Source organism: Diabrotica virgifera, chromosome 7 (genome assembly GCF_917563875.1).
Source record: "Diabrotica virgifera virgifera chromosome 7, PGI_DIABVI_V3a".
In the NCBI taxonomy this organism is placed as follows: Eukaryota; Metazoa; Arthropoda; class Insecta; order Coleoptera; family Chrysomelidae; genus Diabrotica; species Diabrotica virgifera.
The window spans coordinates 126,315,557-126,335,539 of NC_065449.1; the positions used below are offsets into that span (position 1 = coordinate 126,315,557).

The 19,983-nt window shown below is 33.2% G+C and overlaps 1 protein-coding gene across 1 annotated transcript in view; it reads left to right on the forward strand.

The window, feature by feature from the left end:
- Positions 1–19,983, forward strand: part of LOC114345470 (aryl hydrocarbon receptor nuclear translocator-like protein 1) — a 602,711-nt gene that overhangs the window by 442,206 nt on the left and 140,522 nt on the right. The window contains exon 8 of the mRNA XM_050656946.1: positions 9,968–10,118. Coding sequence (XP_050512903.1) covers positions 9,968–10,118 — 151 coding nt within the window. The remainder of the gene's footprint in view (positions 1–9,967; positions 10,119–19,983) is intronic.

The window sequence follows — 19,983 nt, forward strand, 5'->3', positions numbered from 1 at the left end:
GTGACCTGTGCAGTTATTTTTCTAGCGCAACGCATATTGATCACAACAAGACCCAACCGTTGGCTGTCTCTGCAACGAATAGAGGGACGGGCAAAATCAGTGCGGACGTGTAACGGTTACTTTTGATACCGGGTCTCAGTGGTAGATACTGAGTACAAATACTGATTACAAAATACTGATGTATCTGTATCTGATGTGTTTCATAGATTATAACAAAGCCTTTGATAAAGTGCAGCATGATCATCTAATCAGACTCCTGGCAGAAAAGAATTTAGATAAACGAGATATCCGACTAATAGCAAATATGTACTATAATCAGAAAGCAGTAGTGAGAGTAGAGAATAGTATCACTGAAGAAAATGAAATAAAGCGAGGTGTGAGACAAGGGTGTATACTGTCACCAACCTTGTTTAATCTCTATTCCGAAGACGTAATGAATAGAACACTCTCTGAGCAATCCATAGGTATTAAAATAAATGGTGTTAGATTAAACAATCTGAGATTTGTCGACGATACCGTTCTGATCGCAGAAACACTTGAAGAGTTACAGACATTGGTGAATAAGATAGCAGCGACTGCAGCAAAGAATATGGACTATCTTTGCACATAAAGAAAACTAAATTTATGGTAATATCCAAATCCACACGAAATGTCCAAAATTTATATTTACACAATGAAATTATCGATCGAGTTAGCAAATACAAATATTTAGGCACTTTTATAAATGAAGACAACGATAGCTCAGCAGAAATCAAAATAAATATAGAGAAAGCCAGATCCATATTCACTAAAATGAAGAGAGTGTTCTGTGGAAGAGATTTGAGCCTTGAAATGAAACTTCGCCTGATGAGATGTTACGTACTTTCTGTGCTGTTCTACGGAATGGAGTCATGGACGCTGAAAAAGATTGATAACAAAAAATTAGAGGCATTTGAACTGTGGATGTATCGCAGAATCTTAAGAATATCATGGACGGAGAGATTCACAAAATGTCGAGGTCTTGAGAAGAATGAATAAAGAAAAAGAAGCTTTGAGGTGATGTTTAAGAAAAATTCTAATCCTAAAATCTTAATAACTAGGACTGTGGACAATAGATTTCTACTTCCTCTTGTAATTTGCATCTCATTTTGGCTTTAAGTACCTTTTAAAACTTTAAATGCCTACGTTTTCTCAACAATTAACAAATTTGCTTTTATGTACGTCAGTGTCCCCAAAGGTGCGAATTTTGCTAAAAACTAATTATTTTATCAGCCTATGCCGATACGATTATTATAAACAACACTGATTGTGATTGGATTGTCGTTGCAAAAACTGCTTAGCTATTACATATATTTATATCTCCTCTACATATTTTGTTTTTAAGCATGAACAAGCCCGGTATGATGACACATTTTATTTGAGGGTATGCGATATTCACAGATGTGTTTAACTGTTTTTAGTAATGAATCATTTTTAATGATAATGTTGTGCAGATTTAAGAAAAATGAATGATATTTAAAAAAAATTTATACCTATAGAAAAGGGATTACGCCATCATTTGTGACATTGTATTTCTAGGCCTGGATCCCGCGTACCAACAAAAAGTTGATTAATAGCAAGCTGAAAATTTGTTAATAGCTTAACGGTGTCTCGTCAGACAAACTTTGATGTACGGGAACACTGAAACAGGGGAAGTTTTAATTTTATTGTGGAACAGGTTAAAAATTTGGAACGTCATTGATTTGTTACTCTTTCATTAAACTCTCATGCAAAAATCAGACTGGTAATTCCGAACGAGTTCTATTAGCTTTTCTACGTCCATCTCGAAAACAAAACCACAACTGAGAATTGAGTCACGCGTCCCACGGCACCAGAAAATTGTGTTTCGATGACAAACGTTCGCATGCTAGACCTGGCACTGTATTCACTGATATTAGGATGCGCAGAACTCTCTACGTAACTCGCCGGTGCCAGGTTGTGTCTCGCTTAGGATCAATTTGCGCCTGGGCTAAAACGTGTATTAATATGAAAGCGATAATTAAACGTGTATTAATATTAATATTTATGATTTATGTATATGAAAGCGATACTTTATGCATGGCTTTAGAAAAAAGTAATTTAATAAATAATGTTTACCAGTATTTAACCAGTTTATTTAATAAAAGTATTGCCACCAGTAATAAACAGGTAACATCTAAGGTGATCTTTAAATTCTTGTAATTCAAGATAATTTCTGGATTTATTGGAACTTTTAAAATATATTTAGAGAATTTGGTTAAAACTGGTTTTTTAGAACTAAATATTAGAGAAGTGTAAAAAGAAACTTTGACTGATGTAGTTACTATTTTTCATTTAAATCAAATTGTTACAGCTTTGTGTAGGTATTCCTTTATATTCAAATGTATAATTAGTTAGAAAAATGGGTGTTACTATGCGGTCTACCGTCGTGTTTCTGCTACAGCTTGCGGTCTACCGAGAGAATTGGTGTATAAGCTTTAATATTACTCTGCCGATAAAAAATGTTTAGAAATCATTTCGTATTTTTGTGTATTTTTTAAAAACATGTAGAGTTTGTGTAAGGTTTTATAGGTCTAAAGTTAATAATTTTCGAAATATTTAAAATGGCATGAGAGTTTTACCAGTATAGTGTCATTTTTAAATAATTTAATATCTTTGACATAGGTATATTAATATAATATACAATGTGAACACTATTTGCATATAAAATTTTGTTTTCATTTTTTTAAATGGCACACCCTGTATATTATTACTGCATTTTGTAGTAAATATTACAGGCTTTCTTTTCATATCAGGTTGTATGTACCTAGCATGTTTCGTTTTGTAGATATTTAAAAAAGAACTATATATTTTACGTTTTTGCGGATTTTTTATTACTAAACAAATACATTAAAATATCATATTTTAAATTAAATAAACAACAAATTTTAAAGTCTACCTTGGTAATTTTTCTACCCTAGCAGGTAGTGGCATCGGCAATCCGATCGCTGCCGATACAGTGGACGCAGTGTGAAAAATTAATCCGATGCGTACGATACGGACCTGTGGACGCTTGCCTTTACCTATGGTCGAAAGTCCGTGAGAACTTCTATAACATTTATTTTAATAAGTCACAGGGGTGAAAAAAATTAGTCTGATATTTAATTTTAAATATATCATTCAAAGAAACTTTTTGTTTATTATAAGGGACTTTCTGCCCTCGGCAATAATGTACACTTTTATTCTGCGTTTAAATTTTTTAAAAATACCTATTAGTTTTCTCAGAATTCGAAAAAAATAAATGCGTTTAAAAAGAATTCGACCGAAATTTTGGGCCTACGCTCTCAAAAATGATTAAAGTATTATACATTTTTGTACTGTTTGAATTTATTACGCGACGATCCACTGTTTTAAAGATTGGTTGAACGATGTTGCCAGTTGTATGGTCCTCACTATGTGTATCGTAAGTTATTCAACAGGGCATAGAATATACATGGTTAGAAAATATACGCCAAAGTCAGCGCCTCTATGCGGAAAATGTCTGAACTAAAAATTGATGTGGACCATACAAAATGAGGTCCCACTTTTTTTTGTAAAAAAACAGTGTTTGCTATCAGTACATGTCTACGAAAAAGTCTTACATTGATTGACAAAGTGAGGTCCGTATACTGGACCTCACTTTGTATAGGACCTCACTTCAACCGCAGTTTCTTTTGATATGTGGCTCACTTCATACGCTGGGAGTATATATATATATATATATATATATATATATATATATATATATATATATATATATATATATATATATAAAATGATGTTGGATAATCGAGTACAAATATAAATATAAATAAGCAAAATCATTGGCTAATTCTCGTAAAGTGAATGTGAATTTAGTTGGAAATATATAAAATGATATATATATATATATATATATGATATATTCGAAAATGATATATTCGAATGGACGGATACCTGTCTGACAAATGCACTTTGGAGAAGGGAGTACGCCAAGGATGCGTTTTATCTCCCTTATTATTTAACATCTATTCGGAGTTCATAATGCGCAGAGTCTTGGATGGTTGGGAGGGAGGAGTAAACCTAGGTGGTGTTAAGATATCTAACTTGCGTTTCGCAGACGACACTACACTTCTAGCCTCTACTCCAGAAGAAATTATTGAATTATTAAAAAAACTCGAGGAAGAAAGTGCTAAATTTGGACTCATGGTTAACTACAACAAAACCAAAATCATGGTTATTGATCGCCAACAACAGTTTCCTGAAACCCAAACTATTGCGGGATGCGAGGTAGTCTCATCTATGATATATCTTGGAGCTCTAGTTAACAACACAGGCAGTTGTGAACCCGAAATTAGAAGACGCATTCAACTAGCAAGAGCAGCAATGAGTGAACTAAACGGGGTCTGGCGTGATCGTCACATTACTATGACAAACAAAAAGAGACTCGTTTCAACTCTGGTCTTTTCCATATTTTACTATGCATGCGAGACATGGACAGTCAAAGAATCAGATAGACGACGTATAGACGCCTTTGAAATGTGGACATGGAGACGCCTGCTTCGAATTCCATGGACGGCTCGCCGTACAAATGTCTCGGTTCTGGATGAAATTAAACCGGATCAGCGTCTCTCCAGTACCGTTTACTCTAGAATTTTAAAGTTCTTTGGTCATATCCATCGGAGTGATCACAAAATGGAGCGGTTGGTGGTCCAAGGAAGGCCTCAGACTCAACGCCAACGCGGAAGATCTCCACAGCGATGGGCGGACATTACTAAAAAGCTTCTCAACAAACAGTATACTGAGGCAATACATGTAACTGATGACCGCGACCAGTGGAGAAATATTATCAATCAAACTGTCCGAGCTGCTGAAGCCCAATTATGAACCACAACACATCTACTAAGATGTTAATGACTATGATGATGATATAAAATGATGAAGGTTCATCATTCCATACATTTCTGTGCAACTATATACACCGGTGTTTCGGCCTATTTGGGCCTCATCAGTATAGTGTAGCAAGTTAAAAAAGTTGTTTGTTAACTTGTAAAAGGATTACTACAGGAGCAAGGTTACCATTTTTGGTCAGATTGTTAGAAGACCCGCAGTCGCAAGGCTACAACTAACATTGCCAAGGAGGTAAGGCTACCTGAGGAAATGAAAAGCCATAACATTATTAAATAAAATGATGTTGGATAATCGAGTACAAATATAAAAATAAATAAGCAAAATCATTGGCTAATTCTCGTAAAGTGAATGTGAATTTAGTTGGAAATATATAAAATGATGAAGGGTCATCATTCCATACATTTCTGTGCAACTATATACACCGGTGTTTCGGCCTATTTGGGCCTCATCAGTATAGTGTAGCAAGTTAAAAAAGTTGTCTGTTAACTTGTAAAAGGATTACTACAGGAGCAAGGTTACCATTTTTGGTCAGATTGTTAGAAGACCCGCAGTCGCAAGGCTACAACTAACATTGCCAAGGAGGTAAGGCTACCTGAGGAAATGAAAAGCCATAACATTATTAAATAAAATGATGTTGGATAATCGAGTACAAATATAAAAATAAATAAGCACAATCATTGGCTAATTCTCGTAAAGTGAATGTGAATTTAGTTGGAAATATATAAAATGATGAAGGGTCATCATTCCATACATTTCTGTGCAACTATATACACCGGTGTTTCGGCCTATTTGGGCCTCATCAGTATAGTGTAGCAAGTTAAAAAAGTTGTTTGTTAACTTGTAAAAGGATTACTACAGGAGCAAGGTTACCATTTTTGGTCAGATTGTTAGAAGACCCGCAGTCGCAAGTTAACAAATCTTTTTTTAATTTTTTAATCCTTTTACAAGTTAACAAACAACTTTTTTAACTTGCTACACTATACTGATGAGGCCCAAATAGGCCGAAACACCGGTGTATATAATTGCACAGAAATGTATGGAATGATGACCCTTCATCATTTTATATATTTCCAACTAAATTCACATTCACTTTACGAGAATTAGCCAATGATTTTGCTTATTTATTTTTATATTTGTACTCGATTATCCAACATCATTTTATTTAATAATGTTATGGCTTTTCATTTCCTCAGGTAGCCTTACCTCCTTGGCAATGTTAGTTGTAGCCTTGCGACTGCGGGTCTTCTAACAATCTGACCAAAAATGGTAACCTTGCTCCTGTAGTAATCCTTTTACAAGTTAACAAACAACTTTTTTAACTTGCTACACTATACTGATGAGGCCCAAATAGGCCAAAACACCGGTGTATATAGTTGCACAGAAATGTATGGAATGATGACCCTTCATCATTTTATATATTTCCAACTAAATTCACATTCACTTTACGAGAATTAGCCAATGATTTTGCTTATTTATATATATATATATATATATATATATATATATATATATATATATATATATATATATATATACAAAATATGCATAAGATGGATTGCAAACACGTGTTTCTGACTTATTAGTCGTCATCAGTATGGTATAGCAAAACAGGAGCATGCAACCAATTTGTGGCTGTAATGTTAGAAGACCCTCAGGATTCGAGAACAACAACTAACACATCTACGGAGGAAGCTACAGCTACCTGAATACAGTAATGCCAAACGTCTAAAACGTTTTAAAATCAAACAAGGAGAGGTTAACGCGAGTTAATAGATATCGGCATGGCTCGCAACAATGAAAATACAAAATATGCATAAGATGGAATGCAACCACAGTGCACAATGCAACCACATATCTATACGTACCTCTACGTCATTTCAAGCACGCAGTCACGGGCATAGATACCCATCCGTCGACGATGGATATAATAATTTTCAATAATAAACTCATATTACGCACGTGTTTTATTATTTAAAAATATTTCTTTGTTTGTTACGAGTGTACAACGAGGAACTATACTCCAGCAAATAAAAATTGAAATGAGTCATAAGCATGATCGTCTTGCTATCACTATGACTTTTACCAGAAATCGTGTCAACAGCGGATAAATGATGCGTATAATATGCTAATATAGTCAGTAGGTATAATATTATTTAGTTTTCTCAGAGATACAAGTATGTACCGGGTGTCCCAATAAGAATGGCTCTCGGCCATATCTCAGGAACCGTTTATAGTAGAGCTTTGAAATAAAAAATTTTATAACAAAAGTTGCCTCAGGAAAAGCCTGGAAATTATTTTCATAATTGTGGGACCACCGCTAGAGGGCGTAATTGAATATCAAAAATTAAAAAATCTAAATTTTACAAAATTTTCCTAATGAAGGGGCACTGGAAATCCGATCGTCGTATTCTTCATAAAATTCTACGCATATTTGATTTGACAAGTTTAGGTCTACCTTTGGAAATAAGAGGTGGGGGTGAGTGGGAACCTTGTTATGAAAAACTGGCTGTGAGTCCGGTTCTGCTTAATCAAATTTTGCAAACTTGGTCTTGCTGAAGACAGATCTTTTTCGTCAATGTAAAAGTTATGATTTCGAACCAACTTACTGAGTAATATGCCAGCTAGAAGGCGTTATTTAATTTTTTTCAGAAATCTAGTGTTCCTTGGAAAATATTAAATACAAATATGCATTTTTAATACCATATTACAAAATTAGACAAAATTAGCAACAGAATAGCGAAAACCGCATCTTAATATCTTTTTTCTATCTCGAGATATCTTACAAAACGTGTAAATTTAAAAACATAACTGTTACTGTCACCGGTAAACGAAATTCATTAAAAGTAGTGTGCTATGGAAACAACAAAGAAACATTTTCCAGCTGTCAACGTATATTAGGTCTTTTCAACGCTTCTCATTTGTTTCGAGCCTCGTTCATATCTCGTATATTAATATTATACACGGATTACATGGCATATGACAGAGGCTCGAAACAAATGAGAAGCGTTGAAAAGCCCTATTACAAAGAAATAAAAACAACTATTTAGTGATGACATAAACGTCCAAATTTTTGCCCATCATTTTCGTTGCAAACATTTACTCTTTCAAGAGTAGATTGAACAGCAGTCTCAATTTCTGCTCTCGATATGCTTTGAATGGTGCTTAGTATTATCTGGATAATGTATTCTAGAGTAGTGTATGATGGGCAACAATTTGAATATTTAGGTCGTCACTAAGTAGTTCTTTTTGTTCTGTGTTATATTTAATTTGGATAGTATTGTTTCTCTTTATATTGTTGTTTTAATTAATTATATTTTTATACGTTGACATCTGAAAAATGTTATTTTGTTTTTTTCCACAGCACACTACTTTTCATTAACTTAGTTTACCGGTGATAGTAACAGTTATGTATAAAATTTACACGTTTCTCGAGATATCTTGAGATAGAAAAAAGATATCGACATGCGGTTTTCGCTATTCTATTGCTAATTTAATCTAATTTTATAAAGTATGATTAAAAATGCATACTTGTATTTAATATTTTCCAAAGAAAACTAGATTTCTGAAAAAAATTAAATAACGCCTCCCAGCTGGCTTATTACTTATTAGGATGGTTCAAAATTATCACGCTTACATTGAAGAAAAAGATCTGTCTTCAAAAAGACCCAGTTTTCAAAATTTGATTTAGCAGAACCGGACTTACAGCCATTTTTTCATAACAAGGTTCCCACTCACCCCCACCTCTTATTTGCAAAGGTAGAGTTGAACTTGTTAAATCAAATATGCGCAGAATTTGATTAAGAATACAATAATCGGATTTCCAGTGCCTCTTCATTAGGAAAATTTTGTAAAATTTAGATTTTTTTATTTTTGATATTCAATTACGCCCTCTAGCGGTGGACCCACAATTATGAAAATAATTTCCAGGCTTTTCCTGAGGCAACTTTTGTTATAAAATTTTTTATTTCAAGGCTCTACTATAAACGGTTCCTGAGATATGTCCGAGAGCCATTCTTATTGGGACACCCGGTACATTGTAAAAGGCACCTATATGTTGTATACAGGTGCCTTTGTGTTTAATCATATATTGCTTTTGTAAAATATTGTTTAATTCAATAAAAATTGAAGAAAGTAGTACTAGCAGGGAGAGTATAAATTCTAACATCTAAAAATGGACGCATTTTACTCAATTTGTCTGTTTTGTTTAAATTACTATTATCTGATAAATGAATATTTCTTTTTATTTTGTAGAATTGATTTCGACTCATACATTTTTTTACAATATCTTGAGCTTTTACAAGTCTTCGTCATTTGACCAATACAAAGGCTTTTGTAGTAAAGTGTGATATCCGGTAAAAATTATAATATCTAGAAAATTTAAAAGATTTGTTCTATCAAAATGAAAATCTTAACGATTATTGACTCTCGCATGTTCTAAAGAAAAATTTACAAATAAATCTAAATAAAACTCCATTAACAAAAAAAAATATTTCGAGCGGCGTCTTTTCGAATAATGTTTCTTGAGTTTGTTGTCTTTCTAAACTCTCGTTGGATACAGGAGCAAGTGTATAAGTTACCTGACCTTTTTTCCATTTTGGATCAGATGCTTTTGTAGGATGTACACGATTTACTTTACATTTTTTTGATGGTGTTGTTGTTTCATCAGATGAATAATAGTCATCTTCCATAACTCTAGCATCATTCAAATGAATCTCAAATGTTCCGGCGATGTCTGGAGTTGGTAAGTGGGCGTCCGGTAAAATTTCTTCATCGTCAATAGTTTCCTCGTCTGTGCAGATGACGTGGGTGGAATATAAACAGCATCAGCATATGCTGCAAATGTATAAAAAACGACACTATTGCGACAATACTAATAGACCATATTGCGATACGAAAATTAAAATATTGTTTACTTAATAGTTTACTTTGATTAATATTTAAAACATAACATACAATATTTATGCTAATTCCGCACTAATACTCGTAATATTATGTTGTTGTCAATTTGGTTTTTATTGTAAATATCTAAATAAGTCTACATAATTATAAATAAATATTTTAGAATCTTACTCCTCCACCAAGCAACGATTCTATTGACATAGTGGAGGATCCGGCGCAAGTAGAACAAGCTGTAGCACATCTTGTGGCAAATCTACCTTCACCAAGTGCAGAAGAAGCTCATCTTAATATCCCAAGCCCCTTGATACACACAGGTACAGTTGAAAATTGATTTTTAAAATTTACAGTTTTCATGTTGATAATAAGCACATTAAATAACATAACTACGTGATTAGACCACCACATCCTTTAATCCTATGCTGTCAACCTCTCATTCTTCCTACCTCTGCGGGCCCAGTTCTGCCTCCTCGATGCCTGCTAGAAATGCGTTTAGCTCCCACTCTTCCTTCTATTTTATCGACAGCACCTTTCTCATATAGTTGTGGATTTTGTCCCACCATCGCTCATCATCACCATCTTCTCTACCATCTCTCTCACAGACTCAAACACTCTTTGTATTCCCTTGCCCATCTGACACACTCCAAAAGGGTATGTGACACAGTGTCCGAAGCCCCGCAATACAGACAGTTGTCCGATGAGGTATTTTTGAATCTGTGTAAGTAGCTACGGAAGCTCTCATGTCCTGTGAGCACCTGCGTCAGATAATAGTCTAGGCGCCTGTGTCCGCAGTCCAGCCAGCTCCGCAGATTCGGTATCAGTGACTTCGTCCACTGTGCCACATGCTCCGTTACATCCCACTCGGCCTGCCACATCTCAATAGATGTGGCCATCTCCTCCTAACGTTCTTCCCTTGTACTTCCCTATTTCTCTGCTGGAACATCATATCTCTCTCACTCACCAACGGGAACACTGGAAGAGGGGAAGTTTTAATTGTGGAACAGGTTTCAGGTTTCGAACGTCAAACTACGAAAACGTCATAAGTATTTTGTCGCACAGAACTTCCAATTTATTTGTTACCCTTTCATTAAACTCTCATGCCAAAATCAGAACGTTATTTACCACCAATATAATTCCTGTCATTTGACATGCTCTACTTGTCGTACTTATTAAAATGCCCAACATATTTCTCGGACAAACATTTTTTCATATATTATATAAAGTTTCCTATAGAATAAACTTAAAAACAACCTGCTATTTAGTTTTCACAATTATAAACTTCCAGGATTATATGTTCTTCAATTAAAACTTCCCCTGTTCCAGTGTTCCCATACATCAAAGTTTGTACGACTAGACACCGTTAAGCTATTAACAAATTTTCAGCTTGCTATTAATCAACATTTTTGGTGCGCGAGATACAGGCCTACGAAGAAGACTAGTGAATTTAGCATTTAGCATATAAATAAGGGTATTTAGCACTAAAAACACCGGAATAAATCGATTTCTATATACAGCACCTGGAGACTTGCAACTTTTTGCATTGTGTTCAGGATAATGTCAGAAAATCGGTCTACTGTAGAAAAATTTGTGGAAATGCATAATTGCATTTTAGTGTGCATAAAATGCATCCATAAGTGCATAAACATGTCAAAATAAGAATATTAAGGGCCAGATTTTGTTGCTCGGGAGTTCTTGGGGTTGCTGAACACGAATACGTCATCAGAACCAACCACCGGAGCACTTGGTGCTCAGGGTCACTGCTAGGGCACGTCATCTTCTGCAGTTTCGAGTGATTTCGCTACTAAATTGATGCAAACCGATTACATGGGGGTTTTTGGGGTTGCTGAACACGAATAAGCCATCAGAGCCGACTCCCGAATCACCTGTTGCCCAAGGTCACTGCAAATGAACTTTTCTATTTTCGAAGGTTTTCGGCACTGAATACATGCAAATAGATTACTAGGCGGGTTTTGGGGTTGATAAATAAAAACGCCATCAGAACTGATCCTCGGACCACCCGGTGCCCAAGGTCACTGCATGTTATCTTCTGAAATTTGTATGCAACGTGTTTTTTTATGTACCAGGTGCACTGGGAGGTCGATTCTGATAGCGTATTCTTGTTCAGAAACCCCAAAAACCTCCGAGTAATCTGTTTGCATCAATTTAGTGTCGAAAACCCTCGAAACTCCTACGTTGACGTGCCTTATCAGTGAACCTGGCAACGGGTGCTCCGGTGGTCGGTTCTGATGGCGTGGTCGTCTTCAGCGACCCCAAACCCCCCAGTTACAAAACCTGACCCTTAATATGCTTATTTTGACATGTTTATGCACATTTGGATGCATTTTATGCACTTTAAAATGCAACTATGCATTTCCACCCATTTTTCTGTAGTCAATTTTTTCTTGCATCCTGAACACAATCAAAAAAATTCAAGTTTCTAGATGCTGTATATAAAAATCGATTTATTTTGTGCTAAATGCCCTGGTCTAGATCAAAAGATTGAACTCCTCATACAGTCGAAAGAAATACACTACTCCAAGAAATTAACACACCACCTTAAAAATGGGTCATTTTTGATGTCTCGAATTTCCTACACCTATTGCCCGATTTGTGATTTTGTTAATATGTTATAGCTGTATTGTTTAGCAATATCGCTGTTGATATGTTGATATTGTTGCTAGACAGGTAAATTGTCATTGTATACCAGGTGTACCAATCAAACTGTGTTTTTTTTAAGTTCACCACACCCTGCGGAATATTCTAGCATTTAAAAAATACTGAAATTAAAACCGAACTATAGCCTCAGGTTTTCTTAACATTCTGTTTTTTGATTCATTCGCTTATATTGGATAATAAAAAAGTAAGGTATTTTAACAACTAGTTATGTTCTTCATCAATACAGGATGTTTCTCAATAAATGCGACAAACGTTAAGGGTAATTTTGCGTGAATAAATAATGACAGTTTGCTTTATACACCGCAAATGCTTTGTTTCCGAGATACGGGATGTTGAAATTTTTCTTACAAACTGACGATTTATTTATTGTTCTAAAATCGGTTGAGATAATATGAAAATGAAATTTGGTAGGTTTTAATTGTTATTGTGCATTTTTGACATACAATTAAGAATTTTATGTTTACCATTGCCGCACTTAAGGGTCATATTACCCGTATGCACGCCAATGGTGAATATAAAATTCTTAATTCGTATGTCAAAAAATGCGCAATCACTACCTCTTAAACACACTAAATTTCATTTGCATATCTCAACCGGTTTTAAAGCAATAAATAAATCGTCAGTTTGTAAGAAAAATTTCACCACTCCGTATCTCGGAAACGAAGCATTTGCTGACATACGTTTATATAGCAAGCTGTCATTTATTTTTCATGCCCCTTAACGTTTGTCGCACATTCTGTATTGATGCAAAACATGGCTAGTTGTTAAAGTACATAACTTTTTTATTACACTGGGAAACAATTTGAAACTCAATTTCTGTTGAATTAGATTTTTTAGCAGTTTTCTATAGAATTAGGCATGCTGGTTTCAAAACTGTTTTTAGTTTTCTTCTATCACTTCACGTTCGTTTTCTATGTGGGTAACTGCAATGCCCAATGGTCTAGACTTGCCTGTTCAGGTACATCTGTTATACTGTGGTGATGGTGAAACGTTGTGTGTCGGTTAGCAGTATTTAGTAATTCGTTACTGAAGTGTATAGAACTACTTAGTGGGTTTGAACTGAAATGTTTCCTTATGGCCGACCACCTTTGCTCCTACACGTCGTAAGTGCGAAAACAGCCCCGATTCGTTTTGTTATACAGGGTGCTTCATTGGGAAACGGAAATACTTTAATGGTAAATAGAGGTCACCGAGGCGGTTCTAGATATACTACATTTTTTGCACTATGTACCGATTTTTATAACCGAGTTACAGGGTGTTTGCCCATTTCTTTCCAAAGCCATAACTTTAGAACCACCCTGTATATTTTTTTATATTTGGTACACATGTCTCATTCAAATCCCAAACGACCGACATACTAACCACAAGAAAAATCCAGGTCTGTATATTCAAATTTTGAAAATCTGTTTGCATGTTTGAAAAGAGCACAAGTTTAATGGGCTGCTTAAATTTTTCGGCCAGACAATTTTATGACTTTAATTTTGAAATTATATTAAATTTGTTTGACATTAAAAAGCAGGTATTATTAACTTTTAATTATAAATGATTAAAGTTAATGAATAAATAATCATTATAAAAATAATCAATACTTATTTACCATATCAATCAAATGAAATAGAGAATGTGGAGAAATCCCCTTACGAATAATTCACACATCCACCATTTTGGGTTGGGAAAATTTTTTGAATAGAATTAAAAATCCAAACACTAGTTCTTAGAAATGTGTTTCGCCCTCTTCAACCTCTCTGAGCTCATACCATATTGGAATGACCCAATTACTAATCACAACAAAAATCCAGGTCCGGATTAACAAAAAAATATAAAGTAATTGTGACTTTGAAACAACACCCTGTATATCGAAATTTTGAAAATTTGCGTATTTAAAAAGAGCATAAACACAGATATTGATTAATTCTGTCATAGTCTAAGATCCGAATAGGAGGACGAAATGTACCCATCTGCTTGCCGGATGAAACATTTTTTTTTTATTAAATTTCATACATAGGCAAACACGACCAGCATGGGTTGCCTATCAAAATCGTGTCATAGCTATCCTTAAGAGGGCCGTAGGGGTTGATATCAACATTTCAAGCACATTTTTGTGAATTTTTTTTGAAAGTATGATAAAATTATTTTATTTTTAAATTAAACAAACGTATTCAGCATAATTCAAAAAATACTCAAAAAAATTCAAGGAAAAATATTGAAAAATAAGCCAACGGTGGCAAATTTTTAAGACACTTCGAAAAAAAAATGGATTTTGCGGTGGACATCCGAACTTATATTTGGATCATGGTAAACAAAAAATTCAAAAAGATTTTATTAGCTTATGTGTTTATCGAGATAACTCTGTCAAGTTTTTTTATTATAACGATTTTTGATTTTTTAGTATCTCAGAAATCAAAAAACGAAATTTTTTGCACAAAAAGGGCGAAAATTAACATATTTATTATTGTTAAATAAAAAATAAGCATAAAACAAAAAATATATCGACAGCGTTACCTCAAGGAATGTCTAAAGAAAATACCTAAATACAAAATTCCAGGTGGTCCGGTCAAGTAGTTTTTGAGTTACAATGTCTACAGCCCTTGAAAAAAGCCGTTTTGGCAAAAAAGCGTTTGAAGTATTGCCAACTGTTATTTTCAATTTCTGTTTTATTTTCAGTTTGTCTGTCAAATCGTAAAATGATGCACACCGGAATATCTTTTTGAATCGTGGAGTAATTTACAAAAGAAAATGAGAACAGCTGTTGACCATTGCTCATTACGTTCAAGCGTGCTGACGTGAACCTGCTGCAAAGCGAGTCGAAGATAGGGATATTCAGCACCATCTCCCTACCTTCGACTCGCTTTGCAGCATCTTCGCGCCAGCGCGCTTGAGCGTAGTGAGAAACGGTCAACAGCTGTTCTCATTTTCTTTTGTAAATTACCCCGCGATTCAAAAACATATTTCGGTGTGCATCACTTTACGATTTGACAGACAAAAAAAATTGAAAATAAAATTGACAATACTTTAAAGCGTTTTTCTCAAAACTGATTTTTTCAAAGCCTGTAGACATTGTAACTCAAAAACTACTTGACCAACTCACCTGGAATTTTGTACATATTTTCTTTAGACATTCCTTGAGGTGACACTGTCGAGATATTTTTTGTTTTATGCTTATATTTTGTTTAACAATAATAAATATGTTGACTTTCACCCTTTTTTTCTGTAAAAAATTTAGTTATTTTGACTTCTGAGTGTTACTGAAAAGTCAAAGATCATTAAAACTAAAAGAAACTTCACAGCGTTACCTCGAGAAACTCATAAGCTAATAAAATCTTTTTGAATTTTTTGTCTACCATGATTTAATGACAAATTCTGATATCCACCGCAAAATTCATTGTGTTTTGAGGTGTCTTTAAAAATTTGCCACCGTTGGCTTATTTTTCAATACTTTTTCTTGAATTTTTTTTGAATGTTCTTTGAATTATACTTATTATGCTTTCAAAAAAAATTCACAAAAATGTGCTTAAAATGTTGATTCCAACCCCCTCGTCCCCCCTTAAGGATAGCTATGACACGATTTTGATATTAAACCCATGCTGGATGTGTTTGTCTATGTTTGAAATTTAATAAAAAAAAATGTTTTATCAGGCAAGCAGATGGGTAAATTTCGACTTCCTATTCGGATCCGTACTATCAAGGTGACAAAAAGCTGTCAGAAAAATTAAGAACAATCCCAATGTAACTAAAAAATCGATTCGAAGTCTGTTAAAACGAGCAAGGAAATGTATCGAACAAAATGGCGGACATTTTGAGCAACTATTATAGTTCAAATATTTTTAATTTATGTTAAATTGTTGAATTGTTTCAGATCTAACTCAACAAAAAATGTGTACCCCAGCGTTATCCAACACAAGCGATTGAATAAAAAAACAGAACAATAAGAAAATCTGAGGCTATAGTTGGGTTTTAATTTCAGTATTCTATAAATGCTAGAATATTCCATAGGGTGTGGTGAACTTTGAGAAAGAAACACAGTTTGATTGGTACACCCGGTATACAATGACAATTTATGTACCTTTCTAGCAATAATAGTGTAAAGGTTTATCAACATCCAAAATTGAGATCAAGACATATTCATTTAATTCTTAAATGTACTAGAAACAAAACCAAAACATACACATTTGTTTACATTTTAGTAGGTGACCTAGATTTGTTAGAAGCACCAGTCGACAATAATGCATAGTCAACTAATTCATATTTTCGTATGTCATGGTCAAGCTGAATCGGCAGTATAAACAAACTACATGTTACAAGTTTGTTTATATACATATACATGAAGGCACCGTGATTCATTCTAATTGATTCGTTAATTAAATATCATTCTTAATCCAGATGCACTCGTAGATGGTTCTACTTTAAGCACACCAACTTGTTACTGATAATAATTAGTAGTGTTCAATAAATAATAAAGTATGGACAAATAGTGTATTCCTAACAACCAACCCTCTTCTCAGAGTAACTACCCCATTACGACAACGTATTCTTTTATATGGCGACCTGAGTGACGAACTGGACTTCTGAGGTAGGGAGAAACCAGAAAGATGGCAACAAAAAATTGGAAGAGACGAAAAAAATGGGTAGATGGAGTATGAGATGGTTTTGGAGAGACGTAGCCGCAGGGTAGATGACGTAAGGAACGAGGTTTGGAGACATGGGAGCCACGCCCAACGTCAAGAGGACCAGACTTCATGGACAATCGTGGACAATGACAATAGTGTACGCGTGAGTAACTTTTGAGCTATTTTTTTCATTGCATACAGTCTCACATACACGAAAATTTTTTATTAATATAACTTAAATGCATAAAATATAAAAAATATTTTGGAAATTATTAGGATTAATTTTTATTGAATATTGATAAATTAGGACTTAAGAACTTAAGTTTTTATTTTTTTTTAAGTTTTAGAGGTATATTCAATAATCTAGTTTATATTTTTCATTGTACATACAGATTATTATTGATACTAAGTTTATTTTTTTAATGAAAACAAATGCATTTTGTTTATAATTCTAATAGAGAGAATATCAAAGCATTATTTGCAGTCTAAAATTACATAATATTTTTAATTTAAGGAAACGCTATATCAGGCTTTTATTTTGCATAAAGTATATTATATTGTTGTTACATACCTGACCCTGAACGAGTCAGAAATAGATACATCAGGAATTTGCTGAATAGAGTTTTACGCATTACATAAGACATACAAAATTACTGAAATTATACACTAGGAAAGGTGAATTAGAAATATTTTTAATGGAATTACGATAATGAAGAATTTTGAGAATATATTGAAATAATATTATTGAGAATATAAGAAACGACAAAGAAATATACGGTTTAAAGAAGAAAAAGGAAATACAAACATGATGGACGAGAATAAGTTTCACGGAAAATATGAGTTCCGATATTATGGAACCGATGAATCAAGATTTAGATAATTTTTTTTTACCAATGAAAGAAACATTAAAGACGAAGATTAAAAATATGACTACGGAAAAGAAATTAAATTATTTATATACAAGGATATACAAGAATTTTTATACAATGAATTTATGAAGAAATGATGTAAGAAAATGATGTAAAAGTAATGATGTAAGAAGAAAAATAAAGACTTATAAGTTATAATGACGTAAGGAAGTTTATATATTAACAAGAAAATCCCATTGGAGGGAAAAGGACAAAAAAAAAGATTGACAAATAAGACTTATCATAATGATAGACATGTTATTAAGATTAAGGTAAAGAAGATTTAATGACAAAGATATGGAAAACCGAATAATTGAAGAGACTTTTGTACAGTAAAAAGTACTATTTAAGAAGAATACTTTGTATTGCTTCAGGTAACATAGAGACAATTAATATAATATAAAGTTACTTTAAATATTTATTATGTAAACTAACTTTAAATTTCTATAATGCCAATATTATACTTATTTAAGTCAAATGAGGTCATGTAAGACTGTATTTCAATCAGAGAAATAGAGACTTTTTCGTTGTGACGGTATATAAAGTGACTAATTGCGCGAACTAAGTGAGAAAAAACTATTATTTAGAAGATAGCAAAAACTCACATTATTTATTGAGCGTTTATTCATAAGGTTTTCTCGTTCTTAACTTTTAGGTTAATTTTATAGGTAGTACACGTGCACATAGTATAGGGCCCTAGATAGGAAAAATAACCTACATAAGAAAAATAACCTAGATAGGAAAAATAACCTAGATAGGAAAAATAACCTAGATAGGAAAAATAACCTAGATATGAAAAATAACCCTAGATAGATAGATGCTAGATAGATATGTGTTAGATGTTAGATAGATAGATAGGATTGAAAAAGAATAGTCCTAGCTAGATAGAATAATGATAGATAAATAGATTTTTCGTGATTTTTTTAGTAAAATATAGTCTATTTTTATTACCACTTTCTTTCGAATTTTTATTGAATGTTAAATTTTTGATACCGACTATAAGATTTTTGATTTCAAGTTTTTAGTATCGGTTGAATTTTAGTATAAATATGATTTTTTATGTTTTATGATGAATTAAGTAGGCAATTGATTTTTTTTAAATCTATTAGAAGCATAATTAATTAAAGACAATTCAGAAAAACACGCTCTTGTCAAGGAAAAAGGTACAAAATGAACATCAGAAGATTTTAGCATGCTCATTTCATGTTTTGAAGCTAACCGACTCTCATCAAGACTGAGAAGTTCGGATCAGACAGGAATTTAGGGATGCAAAATGTAGAAGATTTTTTTTTAAAGCGCACAACTATCCATTTTGTCTTTTTGGAACAAACCTTCCCACGACTAAGGACGTGGAGAAATGACCGGAAGTAAATACAAGGATTTAAAGCTGCGAAAAACTACCCGCCGAGTAGGTAAGGGTTAGAAAAGGAAGAATATGTGAAGTAAATACGAGTTTAATGAAGAAATATGAAGAAGGAGAAATATGTTATAATAGTACACTATGAAGAAAGTACTAAGTATAAAGAAAATGAAAATATGTATTAGTAAAGTACCAGTCAAGAAGAAGAGAAGAATTTTTTTTAATTGAAGAATATGTAAAAGGTCAGAAAATCAAATAATTATTTTAAAAGTGAAAGAAGTATAATTAAAAAGTAAGTTCAAATGTAAGAATTAAAGTTATAATTTTATTTTAAATCGGGAAAAGGTAAAATATATATTACAATTTCTGAGTGTAGAATTTCGCGAGATCTAAGGATGTAATAAGTAAGAATAGACGATGTTTGATGGCAATTTTTGTTATAGGGTAATAAGCTGTATATTTGTATATATTATATTTGTATTTTGCATTTGTATATAATTGTATAAATCTTTTAAAGTAATCAGTTGGTGGAGCACAACAATTTTCTTCCTTGCATGTAGTCAGAAAATTTCCCGAAGGGGATAAAGGTTTATCAACATCCAAAATTGAGATCAAGACATATTCATTTAAT